General features: G+C 45.0%; 1 protein-coding gene across 1 annotated transcript in view; it reads left to right on the top strand.

Moving 5' to 3' along the window:
* The first annotated feature begins 748 nt into the window (after positions 1-748).
* Slc9a8 (solute carrier family 9 member A8) overlaps positions 749-21,444 on the top strand; it is a 75,883-nt gene continuing 55,187 nt past the window's right edge. Inside the window, exons 1-3 of the mRNA XM_026390943.2 lie at positions 749-845; positions 2,563-2,741; positions 9,311-9,391. Coding sequence (XP_026246728.1) covers positions 820-845; positions 2,563-2,741; positions 9,311-9,391 — 286 coding nt within the window. The 5' untranslated portion in view covers positions 749-819. The remainder of the gene's footprint in view (positions 846-2,562; positions 2,742-9,310; positions 9,392-21,444) is intronic.

The following is a 21,444-nucleotide window of genomic DNA, read 5'->3' as shown; positions in this document are numbered from 1 at the left end:
GAGGAAGCTGCTGTGATAACAGCACAAAGTGGGGAGGGAGTGGACCGAGACCCAGCTTACTGGGGCAAACGGGGTAGAGCTGATTCCTGGAGATGGTCCAGGGCTTTAAGACTGTAAGTCATTACAGGTTCTGAGCAGAAGCGTGACTGTAGTTTTAAGGATCACTCTGACTTCTATGGAAGACCTTCAGGAACGTGCAGACATTCAGGGAGTGTGTGATTAACCAGATGAGATTCTATGGCTCGGACCAGGGCAGCAGAGGCGGTCAGTCAAACCCCAAAGCCTTACAGTAGCCTTTCTGATGGGAACCCCTACCCGCCACCGCACTTCTGGGCACATAGTAGGCGCCTACTACTGATTTGTTGAATCAGGGGGCGGGGGGCGGGTAGCTCAGTGGTAGAGCGCTTCCTAGCAAGCATGAGGCTGCGGGGGGGGGGGGATTTTTGTCCCGGATTTTAGCCGAATGAATGTCACGGCGCTGGGTAGAGAGTGCTTGCCCTCAGGGTGAGTCACAGTGACCTCACAGGAGTTTCCCCCAAATCGTCCCCTCCCGGTAATCGGGAAAAGGCCGACTCTCCGGGACAGCGCTGCCACGTGGCCCAAACCGGATGTAAGCCCGGACAGTCCCGGGAGGGCCCTCCCACGCGCCTCCTCCCACCCTCAGGCCACTGAGATGTCAGGGCAGAGGGTCACCCTCTCGAGGTCGAGGCCCCGCCCCCCGCTCGCTGGCCCGCCCGCGCCTCCAGCGGAAGCCGGAAGCGACCGTGGGCCCCGCTAGCCCCGCGGCCCCAAACTCGGTGGTCTTGGAGGCTCCGCAGGATGGGGGAGAAGATGGCGGAAGAGGAGTGAGTGGGCTTTTCCGGGGCGGCGGAGGCGGCAGGGCTGGGCCCCGGCGGGTGACGGCGAGCCTCTGGCCCGGAAGGCGGGGCTCCTGTCAGTTGTCAGGACTGCCCCTGCCCGCGCCCACGCGGAGGGCGGGATGGGGACGTGGGCCCGGTGGGGCCCTGCAGCCCCCGGAGGTCGGACCCCGGGTTGGGGGCGCCCCGAGGGCAGCCCTGCGGAGGCCGCGGCCCACTTTCACCGTGTGGGTTTCCGCCCTGCGGAGGCCGCCGCGCGCTCCTCGCCCCGCCGCAGGAAGGCCCCGGGCCCCCCGCGCCCGCTCGCTGCCTCGCCAGCCGCAGCCTCCTCTAACGATGGGTGCGCGTCCGTCCCCTTCACCGAGTTTCATTCATCCGGTCGGCGCGGTGGCAGGCCCGAGGCACATGGTAGTGAGGGAGGCGGACCAGGAGCTGCCTGAAGTCAGACAGGGACCCACGCTGTGGGCCCAGGCCCGATAAAGGCGAGGAGTGGAGTAGCGTGCGGGTGCGGAGTTCCCAGGAAGAAGTGTCGCTTGAGCAGAAGCTTTAACCAACAGGAGGAACGGGAGGGGTGACAAGTTCCAAAGACCTTTCTCAAGAGAGGGTTTAGTGCTTTGGAGTGAATGAAAGAAAGGCAGCAGAAAGGGTGGAGTGTAGAAAACAGGCGAATGAGCGCCATGTGATGAGGTAGGGAGGGCGTCTGTGTCTTCCAGGCCTTTGTGGCCAAGGTCCATCGCCATCGTTGCAGGCCACCATCTGTTGCACATTCTAGACACCCTGTCAGTGTTTGTGGAATGAGTATGTGATGGTTAACAAGGTACCCATTGATACTGGACTTCTTCACCTGATAACCTTTCAATAGCCCTTGGCCAAGTGGGGGCCAAGTCATTCTGTTGACTGACTTATTGGGCATCTGCTCCAGACACTGAACTAGTCCTCAACAGCACAAAGCAAAGAGACTGGACTAGCCCCGTGCTGTCAGGCTTGGGTTGAAGCTTGATTCTGCCATTGACTAATAAGGATGTTGGTCAAGGTATGGAACCTGGAGAGGTAGTGTGTTACCTTGTTCCTGGAATGAAGCAGGACGCAGTAAATACCAACTGTTACAATCACAATTAACCATTATTATCATGTCAGTATTGCCCTAGCTCACAGTCCCAACACAATATGAAAAGAGAGCCTTGGCACAGAAGCCATGGGGTGGGTACACTGGGTGGGGTGGAGTATTATAAAGCAGGTAACCTGAGCGTTTTGAAATCTGAGTAGGATTTTGTAAGGTAGGGTAGGTCATTCTGACCAGAGTGACAGTTGGGCAAATTCAGGTGGTTTCTTCCACATGCAGAAATAATACAAAGAACACGAACTGGATAAATAAAAGCATGAAGTAATGGACCTTGGGATGTGTTGAGACCAGTTGCCCCCATCAAGTACGAAAAAGCAGGACATATTTCGTTTCTATGCCAGCCCACATTTGCCCTTGTTCCTGGCCTCAGAGAGGCTATAATCAAAGGCACCTGAGGCCTTTATTACCCTCCTGCAGGCAGGGGTTTCCTTCATCTCCATTTCTCTGAGGCCTGCCTTCTCTTTGGGAGACTTGTGAATCCCATGAAATTCTTTGCCAGGTTCTCTTCCATTTTGAGGTGTGTGTATTGATATTTGAGACTCCTTTCTGTCATCTAATTCTGCTTTTTATATTCTCCAACAGGTTCTCCAATACAACTCATGAGGGTTTCAATGTCACCCTCCACACCACCCTGGGTGTCACGACCAAACTGGTGCTCCCGACCCCTGCCAAGCCCATCCTCCCTGTGCAGACAGGCGAGCAGGCCCAGCAGGAGGAGCAGTCAAGTGGCATGACCATTTTCTTCAGCCTTCTTGTCTTAGGTGAATATGGAGCCCACCATTGCCCTCAGGAGTGTCTGTGGTTGACCCTGTCATCACTGTCAGGCCTTCCTGCCATGTGGTTCCACTTTCAACACTGAGGGCCAGTGGTCATAACACCGTAAGGGTCTATGGAATCATGGGGCTAAGCAGTTCTGAAGAGCTCTTAGTGTAGTATCCTGACCTTTGAAAGAAGGAATTAAAGAATTTTTGACCCAAAAAGGATCTTGAACAACTGTTAGTGGATTTCGTATTCTGCTCATAAGAATGTGTGTGTGTGTGTGTGTGTGTGTGTGTACATGCACACATGTGTGAAGGTGGTGGGTAGGAGGTAGGGGGAGCCAAGTGAGAACACATCTGACTTCCTGTCCCTAACTTACTTCAACCAAAGCAGCATTTTGTCTGTTGTATTTATTAGGTTTCTGGGTATATTTCTAATTTAGTTTAAGGTTTGAGTGAAAGACCAAACCCTTGTGTCAGACACCATTCAACTGTCATTCCCATTGGCTGTGGTTGTGACCTTTGCCATCTCTGCACACTATCTGTGCGCTTTCCTTTCTTTATAATATTTTTGTTTAAATGGGCTAATTTTGTCCAAGTTAAAATCTTACCTGTTCACCTTCCTCCACCAGCGGGTGAGGAAGTGTAGGCCTAGAGAGGTCAAGCAATTGCACACCTGGCTGGTGGAGACTAGTGGCTGATATCCAGCTTGCCAGATGCCAGTCAGGAGGTCTAGATAAAGAGGTCAGAACTTCAGTGCCTCCCAGAGACAGGAGATGGACAGAGGTCAGCTGTTTTGGAGAAATTGTACAATCACTTTAGATTAGCTGAGTATGGACAAAGAACCTGGAGGGTGACGGGACCCAAGTCCAGACTCTCATTTCAAAAGTTTGCATGTTTACACTTGCTGCTTTTCCTTAATGATACTGAGGTCATTTTAATTAGATTAGACCTTTTCAGAGGAGTGAAAGGAACTGGGTTTTTATGAGTATTGTTTTGATGTTTAATAGGACTGGTTTTGGAGAAAAAGTGTAATTTTGTTCACATTTATATTCAGACTCTGGTAAATGGTCAAAAAGTTTTAACAGTATAGTAGTTTATTGGAAATCCTAGGATCCATCCTTTTCCGTCATAGAATTTTAAAAACTTTTAAATTGAATAATGAGAAAGTACACAATGCGAAGTGTACAATGTGTGGGACGTAGTACACCTGGACCATTTTTTTATCCAGTAAATGTAATTGAATGGTCTCTAGTGGATTGCTTCCAATAATCAAGGACTCTTTGGTTTTGTTTTCTTTTCCTTTGGTTATAGTAATTGAATACAAAGAAGAAAAGCAGTTCTCTTCTTTATTAAGAACTCTTCAGGACCTGACTTCATCTTTCAGGATGGAGCGTTGTTAGTCTGTTGACACTGCTGGCAGCCTACTCTGTTAGAGAATAGAAGAGGCAGCCTGGGAAAAACTTCTGGGATCACTTTTTTTAAGGGAGGATGAAATGTTAAAGAAAAACTTTCAGGATGTGGGGCACTTAAGATTAACTTGTGCTGGAGATCACAAAACAGGTTTCGATAATGTGCCTTCTAATCTCAGCAAAATCCTGCCCAGTATTAGCTCATCTTGGGGGCTGGGAAGGCCGAACTGTACTTAATAGTGCTGGGTATTTTTCTTGATTGTTTTCTCTTCAAACTGATCATAAACCTAGACTCTAGAGTCACACTGTTGTTCCGTGAGTTTTGTTTTCACCTAATCAGATTCTTGGATGAGTTAGTGTCTCTACTTACTTATCAGCAGGCATTGACAGAAGGGAATAATGCTTGCTTTTGTTTTTGTTTTATTTTTGCAGAGTTGGGGATCATACCCAAGAGAGCTCTGTCACTGAGCCGTATCTCCAGCCCTTTTTATAGTTATATATTTTGAGACAGGGTCTCACTACCTGGCCTCAGCCTCCCAAGTAGTTTAGATTGCACAAGTGGAACAGGGTGCCCCAGCCATTTACCACTTTTGTTTACTATTTTAGTTAAATCAAATTAAATTGTAACTTTGTCTCCTATAAGCATATCACAGGATTATGGTGTTTCTTCTTTGTTATGAAGGGATGACCAAACTCTATAAGTTACTTTTGACTTTTAGAAACTTGAATTCACTTGACTTGCATTTAACCTGGCTGATCTTTGACTTCACTGGAAACAATGATGAGTCATTATTATTGACTTAAACTAGAGTTAACAATTAACATCATTTACTGCATCTTATGGGCCATTAAACTTAATGGAGTTATTAAAATTGACATGTTTGTTTTAATGTATTTTCCATAATTGCCAGGTCAGGCACAAAAAAAGAGAAGCACATTAGTTTATGGGATGCACTCCTTCCGTACCACACAAGTTTTTTCCCCTTACTGTACTTGAAGGCATGTTTGCATGTATGTATATGCACATATGTCCATTTATAAGCACATAGGGGTGTGCAGGCACATATAGTTTGGAGTTTATTTTAATATAAACAGAATTCTGTGATTTTCTTTTTCTCACAGAATGTCTGTGCTTTCTTTTTTCATGTTAGTAGATTTTATATCCACTTCATTTTTAATTGTGGTAAAATAAACAAAATATCATTTAAACCATTTTAAAGTGTGTAATTCAGCTATATTTATTCCGTTCACAGTGTTGTGCAGCCATCTAGATCCAGAATATTTTCTTTTTCTATGGTTCTGGGGATTGAACCCTGAGGCGCTGTGCCACTAAGCTACATCCCAGGCTTTTTTTAAATATATTGAGCCAGGACTTTGCTAAGTTGCCCAGGCTTGGTTTGAACTTGTGACTTTCTGGCTGAGTGTCTCTGGGCTGTTGTTTTAATTATAGCTATCCCATGTGCCACTGTGCCTGGCTCGGAATATTTTTATCACTTTAGAAGGAAAACATTAAAACAAAGCATAAGGGCTGGGCTGTAGCACAGTGGCAGAGTGCTTGCCTAGCACGAGTGAGGCACTGGGTTTGATCTTCAGCACCACATGAAAATAAATAAAATAAAGACATGCTGTCCACCTATAACTATTAAAAAATTTTTTTTAAAAAGCATTAAAAGCAGTTAATCCTTAGTCTTTGTTGCTGTAGCAATCACCATGTTGCTCTCTGATTCTAGGAATTTACCTATTAAGAATATTTCATATAGCCTGGGTGTGGTGACACACGCTTATAATCCCAGGGGCTTGGAAGGCTGAGACAGGAGAATTGTGAGTTCAGAGCCAGCTTCAGCAACAGCAAGGTGCTAAGCAACTCAGTGAGATGCTGTCTCTAAATAAATACAAAATAGGGCTGGGGATGTGGCTCAGTGACTGAGTGCCCCTGAGTTGAATCCCTGGTTCCCCCAACAAAGAATATTTTCATATATACGGAATCATACAATGTGAGACCTTTGTGATTGGCTTCTTCACTTAGCCAAGAATCCTTAGCCTAAGGATTCTTCCATGTCAGAGCATGTTTTAGAATGCACTCCTGTTTATGCTGAATAATAGTCCATTGTATGGTTATGTTTATTCGTTTGTTTATTCATTCATCAGGTGATGGACACTTAGATTGTTTCCACCTTTTGACTATTCTGAATAGTGCTTCTGTGAACATTTGTGTACAGGTGTTTTTTTTTTTTTTGTGTGTGTGTGTGTGTGTGGATCAGGTACTGGGTTTCGAACCCGGGGTGCTCTATCACTGAACTATATCTCCCACCCTTATTTTTAAAATTTTTTATTTGTTCTTTTTAGATATACATGACAGGGTATATTTGGACATACTATACATATATGGAGTATATGTTTTTTGTTTTGAGACAGGGTCTGGCTAAGTTGCTCAGGCTGGTCTTGAATTGGCAGTACTCTTGCCTCAGCCTCCTGAATGGCTAGGATTATGGACAGACATGTGCTAATGCACTTGGCAGTGTTTTTCTTTCTCTTGGATATTTACCTATGAGTGAACTTGTTTGATCAAATGGTTATTTTGTTTAACTCTCAGGAACTGCCAAACTCTTTTTCATAGTCTGCACCGTTTTTTAAGAGTTTGGTTTCTCCATGTTTTTATCAATGCTTGTTATATTCTTTTTTTTTTTGTTGTTGTTGTTGTTCCAGGGATTGGACCCAAGATTGGTTTCTCCATGTTTTTATCAATGCTTGTTATATTCTGCTTTTTTTTTGTTCCAGGGATTGGACCCAAGAATGCTTAACCACTGAGCTACATACATCCCCAGCACTTTTTATTTATTTTTTATTTTGAGACAGCATCTCACTAGCTTGCCACAGCCTCAATAAGTTGCTGAGGCTGGCTTCAAATATGTAATCCTCCTGCCTCAGCTTCCTGAGCTGCTGGGATTACAAACATGCATGACCACGCCTGGCTGTTGTTTTTATTATAGTCATCCCAGCTGGGGATGTAGCACTCCCCTGTAATCCCAGCCAGTTAGGAGGCTGAGGCAGGAGGATGACAAGTTCAAAGCTAGCCTATAAAACTCAGGGAGACCTTGTCTCAAAAAATAAAATGGGCTGAGGATCAGTGATAGAGTGCCCCTGGGTTCAAGCCCAGCATGAATAAGTCAATAGATAATAAGATGGATGGATCCGAGAGGATGTGGTTTGGTTTTGTTTCTCTAGGACTGTTGATGGTGAGCCCTTTTCCTGTGCTTACTTGCCATTTACTTGGAAAAATGTCTGTTAAGTTCTTCGCCCATTTTTAAACTGTGTTGGCTCTTTGTTGTTGGCTGTAGGAGTTCTCTGTATATTCTCTGTACTAGTCCATCGTCATATATAGTAGTGCAAATATTTTCCCCCATTCTGTGGGTTGTCTTTTCAGAGTTTTTTGTTAGTGGCTGAGATCATTACCTGGCATTGATGGACTTCATAGTTAGCACTTTGTACTAATAGACAATTTCTCCTTAAAACTGCATATAATCATTTGCTTTTTATATGAGTAAACTTTTCAAGTTAATTTTTAGAAATCCAGCTTGGTGCAAAGAAAGAGCAGAAACTGATGCCGTTTTCTGTCTCCTCATGCTCACGTGCTCTTTCCTCTGGTCAGCGCATGCTCATCAGCTTGCATCTGGGGACTTTTTTCATGCTTTTATTATTTAATGTAGATTTTCTAACTAGGTTAAATATTTATATTAAAATAACATCACAGATTAATAGTGTGAAGCACAGAATGAACGAGGGGTAACTCTGTATAACTGTTTGCTTTCTTTGGCCACCTGGTGCTTTTTAGTGGGATTGAAGAAATCTCATTTGTTAGTGTGGGCTCTGAGGGTGTTAACAGTTATGCAGATTGTTTAAATATTTCCTTTAAAAAATTCAGTTCTAGTAAGATAATACTGTGATTAGCAGATGGTATGCCGCAGAGGAGCCTAATGAAAGACAGAGTCTCCGTACTAAGGTCTGGACCATGAAGTATTATGCGATGCTTACTTTTTTTTTTTTTTGGTACTGGGGCTTGAAGTCCAGCACTCACTACTGAGCCTCATCCCCAGCCCTATTTTGTATTTTATTTAGAGGCAGGGTCTCACTGAGTTGCTTAGCACCTTGCCCTTGCTGAGGCTGGCTTTGAACTCGTGATCCTCCTGACTCTGCTCCCTGGCCACTAGGATCACGGGCGTGCACCACCATGCCCTGCTGCAGTACTTTCTTTTTTTAAATAGTTTTACATCCTCTTCTCTTGTTTCCTGGCAGAACTCCTGTGAGACAAGTGAGGCTTGAGTCCTGTTTTGGAGGTTGAGGAATGGAGGCTGCCAGCCAGGTGGGAGGTGGCAGAGAGCACTGTGGCACAGGGCACAGGGCCGCAGCACCACCTGTGATCCAGTGAGCCAACTTTGAGGCATGCTCAGTGTAGTTCCGGACTCTTGGGGAACTGCTCGGCCCAGCTGTAGCCAGCTGGGGAGCAGGAGTATCCCATCTTCGAATCTCTTTGACGTTTTCTTCACTAAACCAAAGTATTGACCTTTAAACATCCTCACTTTCTTCATAATAGAGAGCTGGTCAGGTGGTGACAAAGTATCTCATGTCTACATAACCTGTTGCAGTTACATTTGCGTAAAAGTGATTTCATTGATTTCCTCTTCACTGTTTAGAGTTTTCCAGTTGAAAATCAGTTTAAAAAAATAGGACCATTTCTCATAATCAGGAAAATCTATGTAATTTAAACGCTTGTATAAGTTTTTGCAGCTTATTAAAACATCAGCTACCAGAAAACAAAGTAGTTCAGGCATACAAAGAAGTATAGAGAAATATTATAAAAACTGTAAGTTTAAGTTTACTTCCAGGTTAAAAGCTAAGATAATATATAGAAGAATGAGAGGTTATACTCCATTTATGTATGATGTGTCAAAATGCATTGACTGTCATGTATAACTAATTAGAATAAGAAAAGAAAAAATTTTTTAAAAGACAATGAAAATATAATCGAAACTCACTGTGTCATTACCAAGCGTCTATTATGCTGATAGCTCCCCCGCCCCCAATAAACACTGCTTTGAACTTGATGTTTATTCAAATTTGGGCTTTTTTTTTTTTTAAATACTGTCTTATTTTTTCCCACAGCTATCTGCATCATATTGGTGCATTTACTGATCCGATACAGATTGCATTTCTTACCAGAGAGCGTTGCTGTTGTTTCTCTAGGTAAGTGCTTATTGGTGATCTCATAATAAAAGTGATAACAGTAACTACCATTTTTTTAAGTGCCTCCTTAGTGCTGGAAACTACAAGAGTTGCATTGGATATTTGATTCCATTTCTTCCTCACTGTTGCCTGTGTAGGGTGTTATGAGCACACATCAAAGATGAGAACCTGGGCTCAGACAGTGGTGGTCACCCTCTGCAGGTCATGCAGCAGTCGGTCTATATAGCAAAGGCCTTTCTGTGGTCTCCTGCTTCTCACTGCCCTTGGTGCACATTAGCCTCTGCTGCTCAACTAGGCTGATGTCCTCCTAAGTTAAGGCAGGTGGTTGATGGTTAATTTACAGGATCACTATTTTTTTGCCCCTTGAAACTGAATTTAATTGAGGGCCTTACATATGGCAGGCAAGTGCTCTACCATTGAGCTACATCCCCAGCTCTTTTTTTGAAGCAGGGTCTGGCTTAGTTGCCCAGGCTGGCTGCAAACTTGTGATCCTCCTGGCCTCAGCCTTCCTAGTTGCTGGGATTATAAGTGTGTGCCACTGTGCCTGGTTCACCATCATGCCTTTTTTATTTTGAGACAGGATTTAGGTCAGTTGCTGAGAGTCTCATTAAATTGTCCAGGCTGCCAGGCACAGTGGTGCAGGCCTGTAATCCCAGCAGCTTGGGAGGCTGAGGCAGGAGGACTGTGATTCAAAGCCAGCCTCAGCACCTTAGTGAGGCACTTAGCAACTCAGTGAGACCCTGTCTCTAAATAAAATATAAAATAGGGCTGAGGATGTGGCTCAGTGGTCGAGCACCCCTGAGTTCAATCCTTGGTATCAAAAAAAAAAAAAAAAAAAATCACCCAGGCTGGCCAACTTGCTAACCTCCTGTCTTAGCCTTCCAGATTGTTGGGAGTGTGGGTGGTGCACCATCATGCCTTGGTTTCCAGTCTACCCCACTTAACTTTCTCTGTTTCCTGTGGCAAATAATTGTTAAGATAATTAGCTTTTAATTGGGGAGAATGAATCTATGTAATAATAGGTGTGAACACAACGCACAGGTTCATTGAAGTGGTTTGTGAAGAAAGAAGCAGGGATTTCAAGTGATATTAAATTCTAGTCTAAAATGTTTGTAGTTGCTCAAGGCACAGTAAGGAGTTTCCTAAGATCACCTGAGACTTTTATCTGTTTCTTTCAGCTATTTTTACTAGTTTCCACTTACCTACTGTTAATTTTTCCTTATCACCACTGATGATTTATAAGTTAATTTTCTTTGCCTTTGGATCTCAATTACTGGACTAGTAATTCTTTTTCTTTTCTTTCTTTTTTTTAAAATACCTTGTTTATGTAGTTGTAGTTGGACACAATATCTTTATTTTATTTTTATGTGGTGCTTAGGATCGAACCCAGGGCCTCGCACGTGCTAGGTGAGCTCTCTACTGCTGAGTCACAGCCTTAGCCCGGGGACTAGTAATTCTTTTGCAACGTAGTTATGGTCTGTGTTAGCTTCGGAAATGAACAGATTGTTCACCGGCTCCATACACTGATGCCGACCCTCCTCTGTTTCCCTGGACCTCACAGTACTACTGAGTGCCGTGCTCTAGCCCCTGAGCTTTCATGTGCCATTTCATTTTAGTCTTGTAACTTCCAGTACCACCATATCTTAAGGAGCAGGCAGAACTGGATAGTAATGTTTTTGGTTTTTTTTTTTGTACCAGGGATTGAACCCAGGAGTGCTTAACCACTTAGCCACATCCCCATCCCTTTTTTATTCTTTGAGACGGGGTCTCACTAAGTTGCTTAGGGCTTTGCTAAGTTGCTGAGGCTGGTTTTGAACTCATGCTTCTCCTGCTGGGATTATACAGAGTTGGAAACTAGTTTTACTCAGGGTTCCTGCTCTTTATTTAACAGGGGATTTTATTTTGTTTTGTGATGCTGGGGTCAAACTCTGGGCCTTGTGCTTGCTCTGCAAGTTCTCTACCAGTGAGCTACACCCCCAGCCTTCTGGTCCCTATCCCTTGGTGCTGAGGGTGGAACCCAGGGCCTTGCCCACACTAGGCAAAAGCTCTGCCACTGAGCTATAACCTGAGCTTAACCCGCAGGTTCTTTGGCATGTATCCTGGCAGGTTCTAACAGCCTTGGCTGAGCATGGGAGGCTAACTCATTATTAACATTCCTTTCCTGCTGTTAGGCACATTGAAAATAACCTCCATAGGTAATACCCATTATTCTGCCGCATTCAGCAAAGGCTTAAAAAACCACATCAAGCAATTTATGGCTTTGTGGTTAATTCATAGTTAGTTTCTTAAGAATAAAAATTATGGATGGTGTTTATTTAGGTTGGATGTATGTGAAAATTAAAATGATAATTCTCATAATTTGGTTTGGAAAGTTGTGTTCTTCACTGTCTCACCAAACATCAGTGCTTACGTTAGGACCTAGAGCAGACATTTTCGCTTGCCTACCTAGGAGTCGTTTCCCTCTTCTTCCTTGGAAATAGAACCCTGCATTTTATCAGGTGTCCTCCACAGTGTATGCTCCAGGAGGAGGGGGCCGTCCAAGTCATGCTTTGTCTTTGCCATCATGGTGACTCCACCCTTCCTTGCCTGTGGTGGAGCCAGTGGGGTAGTGTGAAGCTCCCTTCTGGCCAGTGACAGTAACAGGAAGTACACTGGGGTGGTTGGTCTTGGAAAGTGCCCTTCCCCAATAGAAACAAGTGAAATTTCCCACTCTTCCCTCTGATACTGTGGATTGAGGATGTGATGCCTGGAGCACTGGTAGCCATTTGAAACCACTGTGATTAACTGTGCCTCAAAGACAAAAGCCAGAAGGGGAGAGAGATGGGAAGCCCAGATTTTTTTTTTTTTTTGTATTGGAGATTAAACCCAGGGTTCAGTGTAACTCTACTACTGAGCTACATCCCCCCCCCTCTTTTTTTTTTAATATTTATTTTTTAGTTTTTTAGTTGGACTCAATATCTTTATTTATTTTTACATGGTGCTGAGGATTGAACCCAGGGCCTCACATGTACTAGGCAAGTGCTCTACCCCTGAGCCACAACCCCAGTCCACCCAGCCCTTTTAATTATTTTGAGACAGGACCTTATTAAGTTGCTGAGGCTGGATTAGCACCTGTGGTCCTCCTGCCCGAGTCTCTGGAGTCTCTGGGATTTTAGGTGTGTCCCACCATACCCAGAGAAGATTGATCACATTTTTTTTTTTTTAAAGAGAGAGAGAGAGAGAGAGAGAATTTTTTTAATATTTATTTTTTAGTTCTCGGCGGACGCAACATCTTTGTATGTGGTGCTGAGGATCGAACCTAGGCCGCACGCATGCCAGGCGAGCGCGCTACCGCTTGAGCCACATCCCCAGCCCCCGATTGATCACATTTTTAACCAATAGCCCTGAAGCTGCTTATCTCAGTGATGTCTGTTACATGAGAGAATAAATACCTATTGTTTAAGCCTCATTTATTTATTTATTTATTTATTTTTACTTGCAGCTGAAAGCATCTTTATTTTATTTATTTATTTTTTGGTACTGGGCATTGAACCAGAGGTGCTCTACCACTGAGCTACATACCAAGCCCTTTTTATTTTTTGAGACCTGGTCTCCCTAAGGAGAGACCTGGTCCCTGAGGACCAGGCTGGCCTCAAATTTGCAATCCTCTTGCTTCAACTTCCTAAGTCGCTGGGATTACAGGCATGAGCCACTGCACCTGGCTAAAAGCATCTTAATATAGAACTCTTCCATTTGATGAACAAACTTAATTTGATTTAGAGAAGACAGATTGGTGGGCGTGGAGCGGTGCACCTGTTGGCTTATGTAACTAGAAAGCTACAGGTGGCACTGGCTTTCCCTTCCCACTGACCTGGATCCCGATCTCTGGACTGGTCCTCCATTCCTCCTGCCTTCTGTTTTGTTTGGCTGCCCTCAGGCAGGCTGTGTGGTAAGCCTTACAGCAGCAATTGAAGTAGAAAAGATGGCCTCCTCTTCCCTCTGGCAGCCAATGGATGAATGCCACGTGGCCACCTCAGAATTGGGGTGCAGTGGTGCTGGGGTCACCTGAAGATAAACCATCTGCAACGTTCAGCTCTACATTGATGCTGCAGAAATAATTGCAGCCTGTCGAGCTGGTGTGGAGTTTGAGATTGGTGATGGAAAGTAAGGGTTGCTTTCAATACTTCTTTGCCAACTCAGGTGATTAGAAAGCTAAGAGAGTGTCCGGGAAAAGAGTGCCAGGGTCCAGAAAGAGTAGTATTTGAAAGGACAGTGGGCTGGGGATGTTGCTCCATGGTAGAGCACTTGCCCACCATGCACGAGGGAAAAGAAAAAAAGAAAAGTAACTTTATTACTTTGGAGGACATTTTGTTAGAATTTGGAAATGCTGACGAAGCTATGAAAATAGTTCTTATTTCATAAAGCCAAGGATGTTAAAGGAAAACGTTTCTTCATGGAGCAGATCATAATGAACCACTGAGACCGCTTTCAGGAAGGCCCTTTGTACTAGAAAAGCATCCAGAGGTGCTGGAGAGCCGCCTTCATTCTTCCGGGGATAAGTTTTGCTAGCCTGCTTCTTCCAACCAGCAGTTACAAATAATCTGCAGTCACCTAGAGCCTTTTGTGTTATGGCTAAGGATTCTGAGTTCCTAAGAAATGTCATAGAGAAGGACCAGATACACTCTGAAGCTTTTTCACCTGTTGTGTTGTTGCTGTTGTTTGAAGCACTGGGGATTGAACACGGGGCTCTTTATAACTCAGCTATATCCCCAGACCTTTTTTTTTTTTGGTTGTAGATGGACAGAATGCCTTTATTTTATTTATTTATATGTGGTGCTAAGGATTGAACGCAGTGCCTCACACATGCTAGGCAGGCGCTCTGCCACTGAGCTATGACCTTAGCCCTCCCCAGTCCTTTTTAAAAATTTTTTTCATTTTGAGACAATCTTGCTAAGTTTCCCAGGCTGACCTTGAACTTCAGATCCTGCTGCCTAAGCCTCCTGAGTATGTGGAATTACAGGTGTGGGCCACTGTGCCCAGATACTTTTTTATATTTTCAAATGAGTTTAGGCATTTTTTTTTTATTCTTTGTAAAAACAGTATCAGTATAAACTTCTAAAGAGATTTCCTTGACCTTTGTTCAAAGTTTTTAGGATACTTTCTGTCCTTTGTGAAGTTCTGTAGTCTTGGCTTTTAAATTTTTTCCTTTTCATAAACAACTGTACTTTAAAAAACAATCCTGTTTGAAAGCTCTGAGTATTTTTATCATGGTTCCTTCTTTTCCAAGCCATGGTGGACTTATACATGTGTTAGATAATTTTCTGAGTTCAGAGTCATTTTGTATTTTTTTTTTATATTTCTACATATTAGTTTAGTTCACGTGCTTACTTTTGTTGGCCTTTTAGTGCCAATGTACTATGTATTTTGGGCCAAGGATTAGAAGTGAAATAATTGTATTATGCTCCATTGTGTATAACACAATTTTTCTTTATTTTAGAGTGAAAAAAGACCAGAATGGGGTTAGAGTGCTGGAAATTTGACTTTTTCAAATGCCAAGGTTTAGCCTGAACACTAGTGATAGTTCAAAAAAACATTTTAATGAACCAGTTTTATGAATTGCATTTGATTTGATTGTTGAGTAAATAGGACATAAAAGTGCCTCTCTCATTCCTTTTTTAAAAAATATTTTTTTAGTTGTAGTTGGACATAATATCTTTATGCTTATGGTGCTGAGGATCAAACAAAGCACCTTGCACATGAGGGTGAGCGCTCCACCGCCGAGCCCCAGCCCCAGCCCCCCACCAATCCTTTTGTGTGTGTGGTGCTGGGGCTCAAACCCAGGGCCTTGTGCATGCAAGGCGAAAGGCAAGCACTCTACCAACCAAGCTATCTCCCCAGCCTCGCCCACATTCCTTCTTAACCACATTTGGGGTGTGTTTTACTTATTTTTTAAATATTTTTTTAGTTGTCAATGGACTTTATTTATATGTGGTACTGAGAATTGAACCCAGTGCCTCACACATGCTAGGCAAGGCGCTACCACTGAGCCACAACCCCAGCCCTGTGGTGTGTTCTACATATACACACACATATGTCAATTGTGACACATGAATTTTTAACACTGGGCCTCATGCGTCTAGGAAGGCACTCTGCTACTGAGCTACAGCCCTAAGTGGGTTTTTTGTCTGGTACCAGGAATTGAACTTCAATGAGGTTAACCATTGAGCCACGTCTCCAGCCCTTTTTATGTTTTAAGACAGGGTTTTGCCAAGTTGCTGAGGCTGGCTTTGAACTTGTGATCCTACCTCAGACTCCTGAGTTGCTAATATTTCAGACATGCACCACCGCGGCAGGCCATCCGTTGGACTTTTTATTTTAATGAGAGAGGGTCTTGTTAAGTTGCTGAGTGATGCTTCTGCCTCAGCCTCCTAAGTAACTGGGATTATAGGCATGCACCATCATGCCCAGCTTAATATATATTTGTTTTTGTGATATTGGGGATTCAACCCTGGGCTTCATGAATACCAAGCAAGCATTATACCACCGAGCTATAGTTCCAGCCCAGCTTTAAGAATAATGTACTTTTTTTTTTTTTTTAAAGAGTGAGGGGGGGGGAGAGAGAGAGAGAGAGAGAGAATTTTTAATATTTATTTTTTAGTTCTCGGCGGACACAACATCATTGTTGGTATGTGGTGCTGAGGATCGAACCCGGGCCGCACGCATGCCAGGCGAGCGCGCTACCGCTGAGCCACATCTCCAGCCCCAAGAATAATGTACTTTTTGCCAATGAGGTTTTGAGTAGAAAATTCGAGGAAAAAATAAATTGCTCAGTTTGAATTGTTTACTAAAGGTAATTCTGGAAAGCAGATACAGTAATTTTATATACCTGTGTGTGTATGTGTTTGTGTGTGTGTGTGTGTGTGTGTGTGTGTGTGTGTGTGTGTATATATATATATATAAATTTTTTTTGTACTGGGAATTGAACTCAGGGGCAGTCAACTATAGAGCCACATCCCCAGCCCTTTTTTGTATTTTTATTTTTTAGAGATGGGGTCTTACTGAGTTGCTTAGCACCTTGCCATTGCTGAGGCTGGCTTTGAACTCACTATCCTCCTGTCTCAACTTTCTGAGCCTCTGGGAGGATAGGCATGCACCACCATGCTCAGCAATTATATTCTTATTTGTACTTAAGTCCTTTTAACAAACTTTTTAGAACTTTTTAGAGGGCTGGAGATATAGCTCAGTTGGTAGAATGCTTGCCTCACATACACAAGGCCCTGGGTTCAATCCCTAGCACCACACACACACACAAAAAAAAAAAATAAAAAAGAACTTATCAGAGGAGAATCCTAAATGTGACCGTAACAGCTTTTGTTACTTTTTAAAACTATTATTCTAAGTAATGTTGATGAAGCTTATGTTGTCCCCTGGGTAACTGCCTGCTGATTTTTACTGGAGACACAGGGATTCATCTGTTGGTATTCAGGTAGCTGTCTCAGTGGCCAAGGCCTAAACAGTTGTCAGATTGACAAGACAACCATGTTAGACTGGAAGGCTTTTCCAGGCTTTCATATGCCAGAAGAGGGGGTTGTCAGCATGGTCTTGGAGCCTCAGTGTTTCTGACATCATGAATTAGAAGGGACAGTTTATCCCTGTGATGCCCCATTGCCGTGTCGCGGCCTTAGCTTAGGGCGCGCTCTGCAGGTGCCAACTTCATGTTTTTGCCTAGAGTCCTATTTTAAAACTCGTCTAGTTTTATGGTCATCTTTCTTGCTTGGCCTTTTATCATCTATGCGTTGTGTTTTATACTTAGGTCTTCAAATAAAAGTATATGCCAAGATAGTGAGGTCATCTACACTTTAAAAAAGGGAGGAAGCAGGTCGTTAAAGGATTGTCTTCTGACACTTGCCATATAAGGGATCTTTTTTGTTTTCGGTACCAGGGGTAGAACCCAGGGGCACGTAACCGCTGAGCCACACCCCCAGTCCTTTTTATATTTTATTTAGAGACAGGGTCTTGCTGCATTGCTTAGGGCCTCCTTAAGTTGCTGAGGCTTTAAACTCATGATCCTCCTTCCTCAGCCTCCTGAGTTGCTGGAATTATAGGCCCGTGCCACTGTGCCCAGCCTGTTTTTTCTTTTACCACATTAATATTCTCATCTGAAGATTGGAAAGGATTACAGTTCTCTAAAAAAAAGTGAGCTTGGGGGCTGGGGATGTGGCTCAAGCGGCATGCATGCGGCCCGCGTTCGATCCTCAGCACCACATACCAACAAAGATGTTGTGTCCGCTGAGAACTAAAAAATAAATATTAAAAATTCTCTCTCTCTCCCCCCTCTCTCACTCTCTCTTTAAAAAAAAAAAAAAAAAAGTGAGCTACTTTAAAAACCATACAAACAGCCTTTCCCCCACCAAACAGACTAACTTGAGGTGTTGATTCCCACCTCCCTGCAAGGACTGCCTTTAAGGGTATCTCGGATGTCTACTTGGAAGTAGGTAGTAGAATCACAGATGGGTTTTCAAAATTAGTCCATTATAACTTGATTCTAGAATTCTAGCTACAAAACATGCTTCAGGCATCTTGTTTTTCCAGTACTGGGGATTCAACCCAGCGGCACTCTACCACTGAGCTGCATCCCAGCCCTTTGGGACAGGGTCTTCAAAAGTTGCCCAGGCTGGCCTCCAACTTTGAATCCTCCTGGCCGAGCCCTCTGAGTCAGTAGCATTACAGGTGTGCCAACCACACCCAACTTAAAAAGCATTTTATAAGGGCCCCAAGTATGTAAACTGTTTTTGGAAAATCCTTTGCCGTGGATTTTAAAGTGTCACATAGGTAATCCCGTGTAGCAGCAGATCTGCCCCTCATGATCCTTGCCAGAGTGTCCTCCACTAATAGGCCTTCTGGTCTCTTGGCACAGGGAGTCCAGAGTGACGAGGAAGGCAGCATTGTGACTCTTCAATGGGTGAACCCTAGGAATGTCCCCCTCTGGAAGCCAGGATCTCTTGATCCACTAAGCCTAGCCTTCCAGGGTGAGAAATGGCCTCGGTAGGAATCCACTCCCAAGGGGTCATTGGGAGTGATGTTGCGTGTGGCCACTTCTACCCATTGCTTACTGTATCAGTGCTTACCGTTGGGGACATACCACCCATGATAGCCTTTAAGGAATATAGTGCATCCTGGCTCCAATCCTCATGGAGTGGGACATCCAGTCTTGTCTCAGTTCTGTCTGTAGGAGGTCATTTTGCCACTTTGGCGACTGGCAGCTTCTGGGTGATTGCCATAAAGTCAGTCTCTTAGCTTGTTGTGTAGGTCCCCACACTGGTGGGTCAGACATTTGTGGGCTAGTTGAAAGACATACTGGCTACTGTGTGTCAGCGCCAGTCAGGACGAGTTGCTGCCCTTCCCAGGGTGAGAGGGGTCTGATGTATCAGGTCGCCACATGCCGCCAGCTGGTCCTCTCACGGGAGGCTGCTGTATCAGGTGATTAGTGTCAGTCTCTGCGGCTGCCCAGGCTCCATGCAGTGTGGCCGTAGTGGGATCAGCCTTGATGGGAGGGAGCTCCTGTCCTGGACCCATGTCCACCTTCCGGCTCAGCCATCATGGCTACTGTCACATGTTCTCTGTACACACTAAGCTGGTTGGGCTGACTGGATCATCCTGCACCAGGCTTGAGGTTGTAAGAATTTGCCAGTGACACTGTATATAGGAGGCAAAGGAGGGTGTCAATGTAACAGTGGAAAGTGACATGGTGGAATGGGCCACCTGTCCACATAGCACACTGTCCTCTAGACCTGCAGAGGGCTGATCTCTAATGTAACACCTCGTCTTCCGATTGGATTACTACTGTGCCCAGCTAGCTTATAACTTGGTAGGTCTGACAACTCAGCTTATGAAGCACATTTCTGACCATATGGTCACTTGTGTCCCTGCTCAGGTGCTCTGTCTCTGCCAGGCCTCATGCCAGGTACAACTTTTTGAATTGCAAATAATTCCCTACTGCAAATAGCATGACCTTGCTCCAGAACCCTAGAGATCTGTGCTCAGCCACCTTCCCCTGGAGCTTGCCCAGGATGCCACATGGCGTCCCTTCCTTCCACTCATACCTTCAGGACCACAGGGTCTGCCAGATCACGTGGCCAGAGTGGCAGGACTGCCTGAACAGCATCGGGACCTGCTGCCAGGCCCTTTCTTCTGGGCTCACTAGGCACCGTCAGCCTTCCGCACACCCAGGAAGTGGAACGTGGCTTCCTCAGGTTTGGGGAGTTACCTTAAATCCAGAAGAGGCCCCAGGCCCCGTGTGCCTTTCTTAGTGCTAGGAAAAAGAAGGTACAACCTCTTGTCCTTTACTTAGAAGGAATGTCGCGGCATGCCCCAGACCCCTGAGCCCTAAACCCTCTAATGGGCAGGCCTGGCCCTTTCTGTCCTCTGAAGCATGTGTGTCTCACGAAGGCATCTACTTCTTTCTCATCCCATAGATTAGCAGGATGTCGTTGGTACAGCAGGCCAGCACGACACTCTGTGGAACGTCCATGTAGTCCAGCGCCTTTCAAACTACCTTAATGACAGAAAGCAGGCACTAGCCTAATCCTGGAGCAAGACCATGAGTGCATCCTCTCCTCTGTCCTTTGGGAATTGAGGCCGTCTCTGATGCTTCTTCCTGTTGGGAGTGAAGGAGGACACATTTTGCAGGTCAAGAGCCAACACCACAGGCTTGAGGTTTACCCTCCGGGTTCTTCTCAGGGCCCCACAGCACAGCTGCTGCAGTTTGCATTGATCTGCTGCATCTGCCAGTTTTTGCAGGGGCCACACTGGTTGACTAAAGGGACCACTACTTTTGTGTTAAGTATTTCAGGGTGGCAGTGATCTCTGCCCTTCTCCTTGGGGTGCTATATTGTTTGGGCAGAGTTGTTAGGGACCCGGGCTAGGCACTTCTCTTGACCTTTCCTGCTACAGTAGCCTTTACTTGGTTGGTCAAGAACTAATGTGAGGGGCTGTGGCTGTGGCTCATGCTAGCGCTTGCCTGGCATGTGCGAGGCCCTAGGGTTGATTCTCAGCACTGCATATAAATAAATAAAATAAATGTCCATTGACAACTAAAAAATATTTAAAAAAAACCAAAAAAACAAAACTACTGTGAGCGGGGCATGGTAGTGCATGCCTATAATTTCAGCCATTGAAGAGGCTGAGGCAAAAGGATTCAAGTTCAAGGTCAATATCAGCAACTTAATAAGACCCTATCTCAAAGTAAAAAGGGCTGAGAATGTAGCTCAGTGGCAGAGCACCCTGGGTTCAGTCCCCAGTACCAAACCATCACTAATGTGAGAGCCTGCCAGCTGTTTGGACACCCCTGGAACTGGGAGACAACTGCCAAGTAGCTGAGTTGGTAGGGAGGCTGGCACTGGGTGGGCTGCACCAGCCTGCGCTTCCTACCTCATCATCTGCTCCTGCCCCTGGGGAGCCACGGTGTCACCTGGTATCAGTGTCGGCCTGGTTCCCATTTCTAGCAGCCGTGGGAGCCCTGAACGTTGCCCCTCCGGGTTTCCAGCTTTGTGTCTGCAGAGCTGCTGGGCTCCTCTGTGCGGGTGTACCATCGTCACCCTTTGCACCTGCTGTGGTGTCGTGGGTCCTTCCTCATGGTCTGCTTTTTCCTTCAGTCTGGGTTCTAGGTCTCGGAACTGGCTCGGGTCTGGGATTGGGAAATGGATTGTGATTTTCCATTTTGACATGAACTCTAACTTTCCTTTCTTGATCCCTTCTGATAGGACACGTTAAGCCAGGGTTTCCACAGGTCCCTGTGGGTTGCCCTTTCTGGGAGTCTTGCCTTGGCTTGCTAAGTATTGTCATTTTGCCTCTGCAATTCCAGAATTCCATTGTCCCCAAGTGCCAAAACAGCACCTGTTTTTTGGTGGGCAGGTGAGACAGGTGGGGATTGAATTGAGGGGTGCCTTAGCACTGAGCCACATCCCCAGCTGTGTGTGTGTTGCAGGGGATTGAACCCAGGGTCTTGTGCATGCAAGGCAAGCACTCTACCAACTGAGATATATAGTTGGCTATATTCCAGCCTCCATTTTGTT

Source organism: Urocitellus parryii, chromosome 6 (genome assembly GCF_045843805.1).
Source record: "Urocitellus parryii isolate mUroPar1 chromosome 6, mUroPar1.hap1, whole genome shotgun sequence".
Lineage (NCBI taxonomy): Eukaryota > Metazoa > Chordata > Mammalia > Rodentia > Sciuridae > Urocitellus > Urocitellus parryii.
This window is presented reverse-complemented; position numbering and strand designations above follow the sequence as displayed.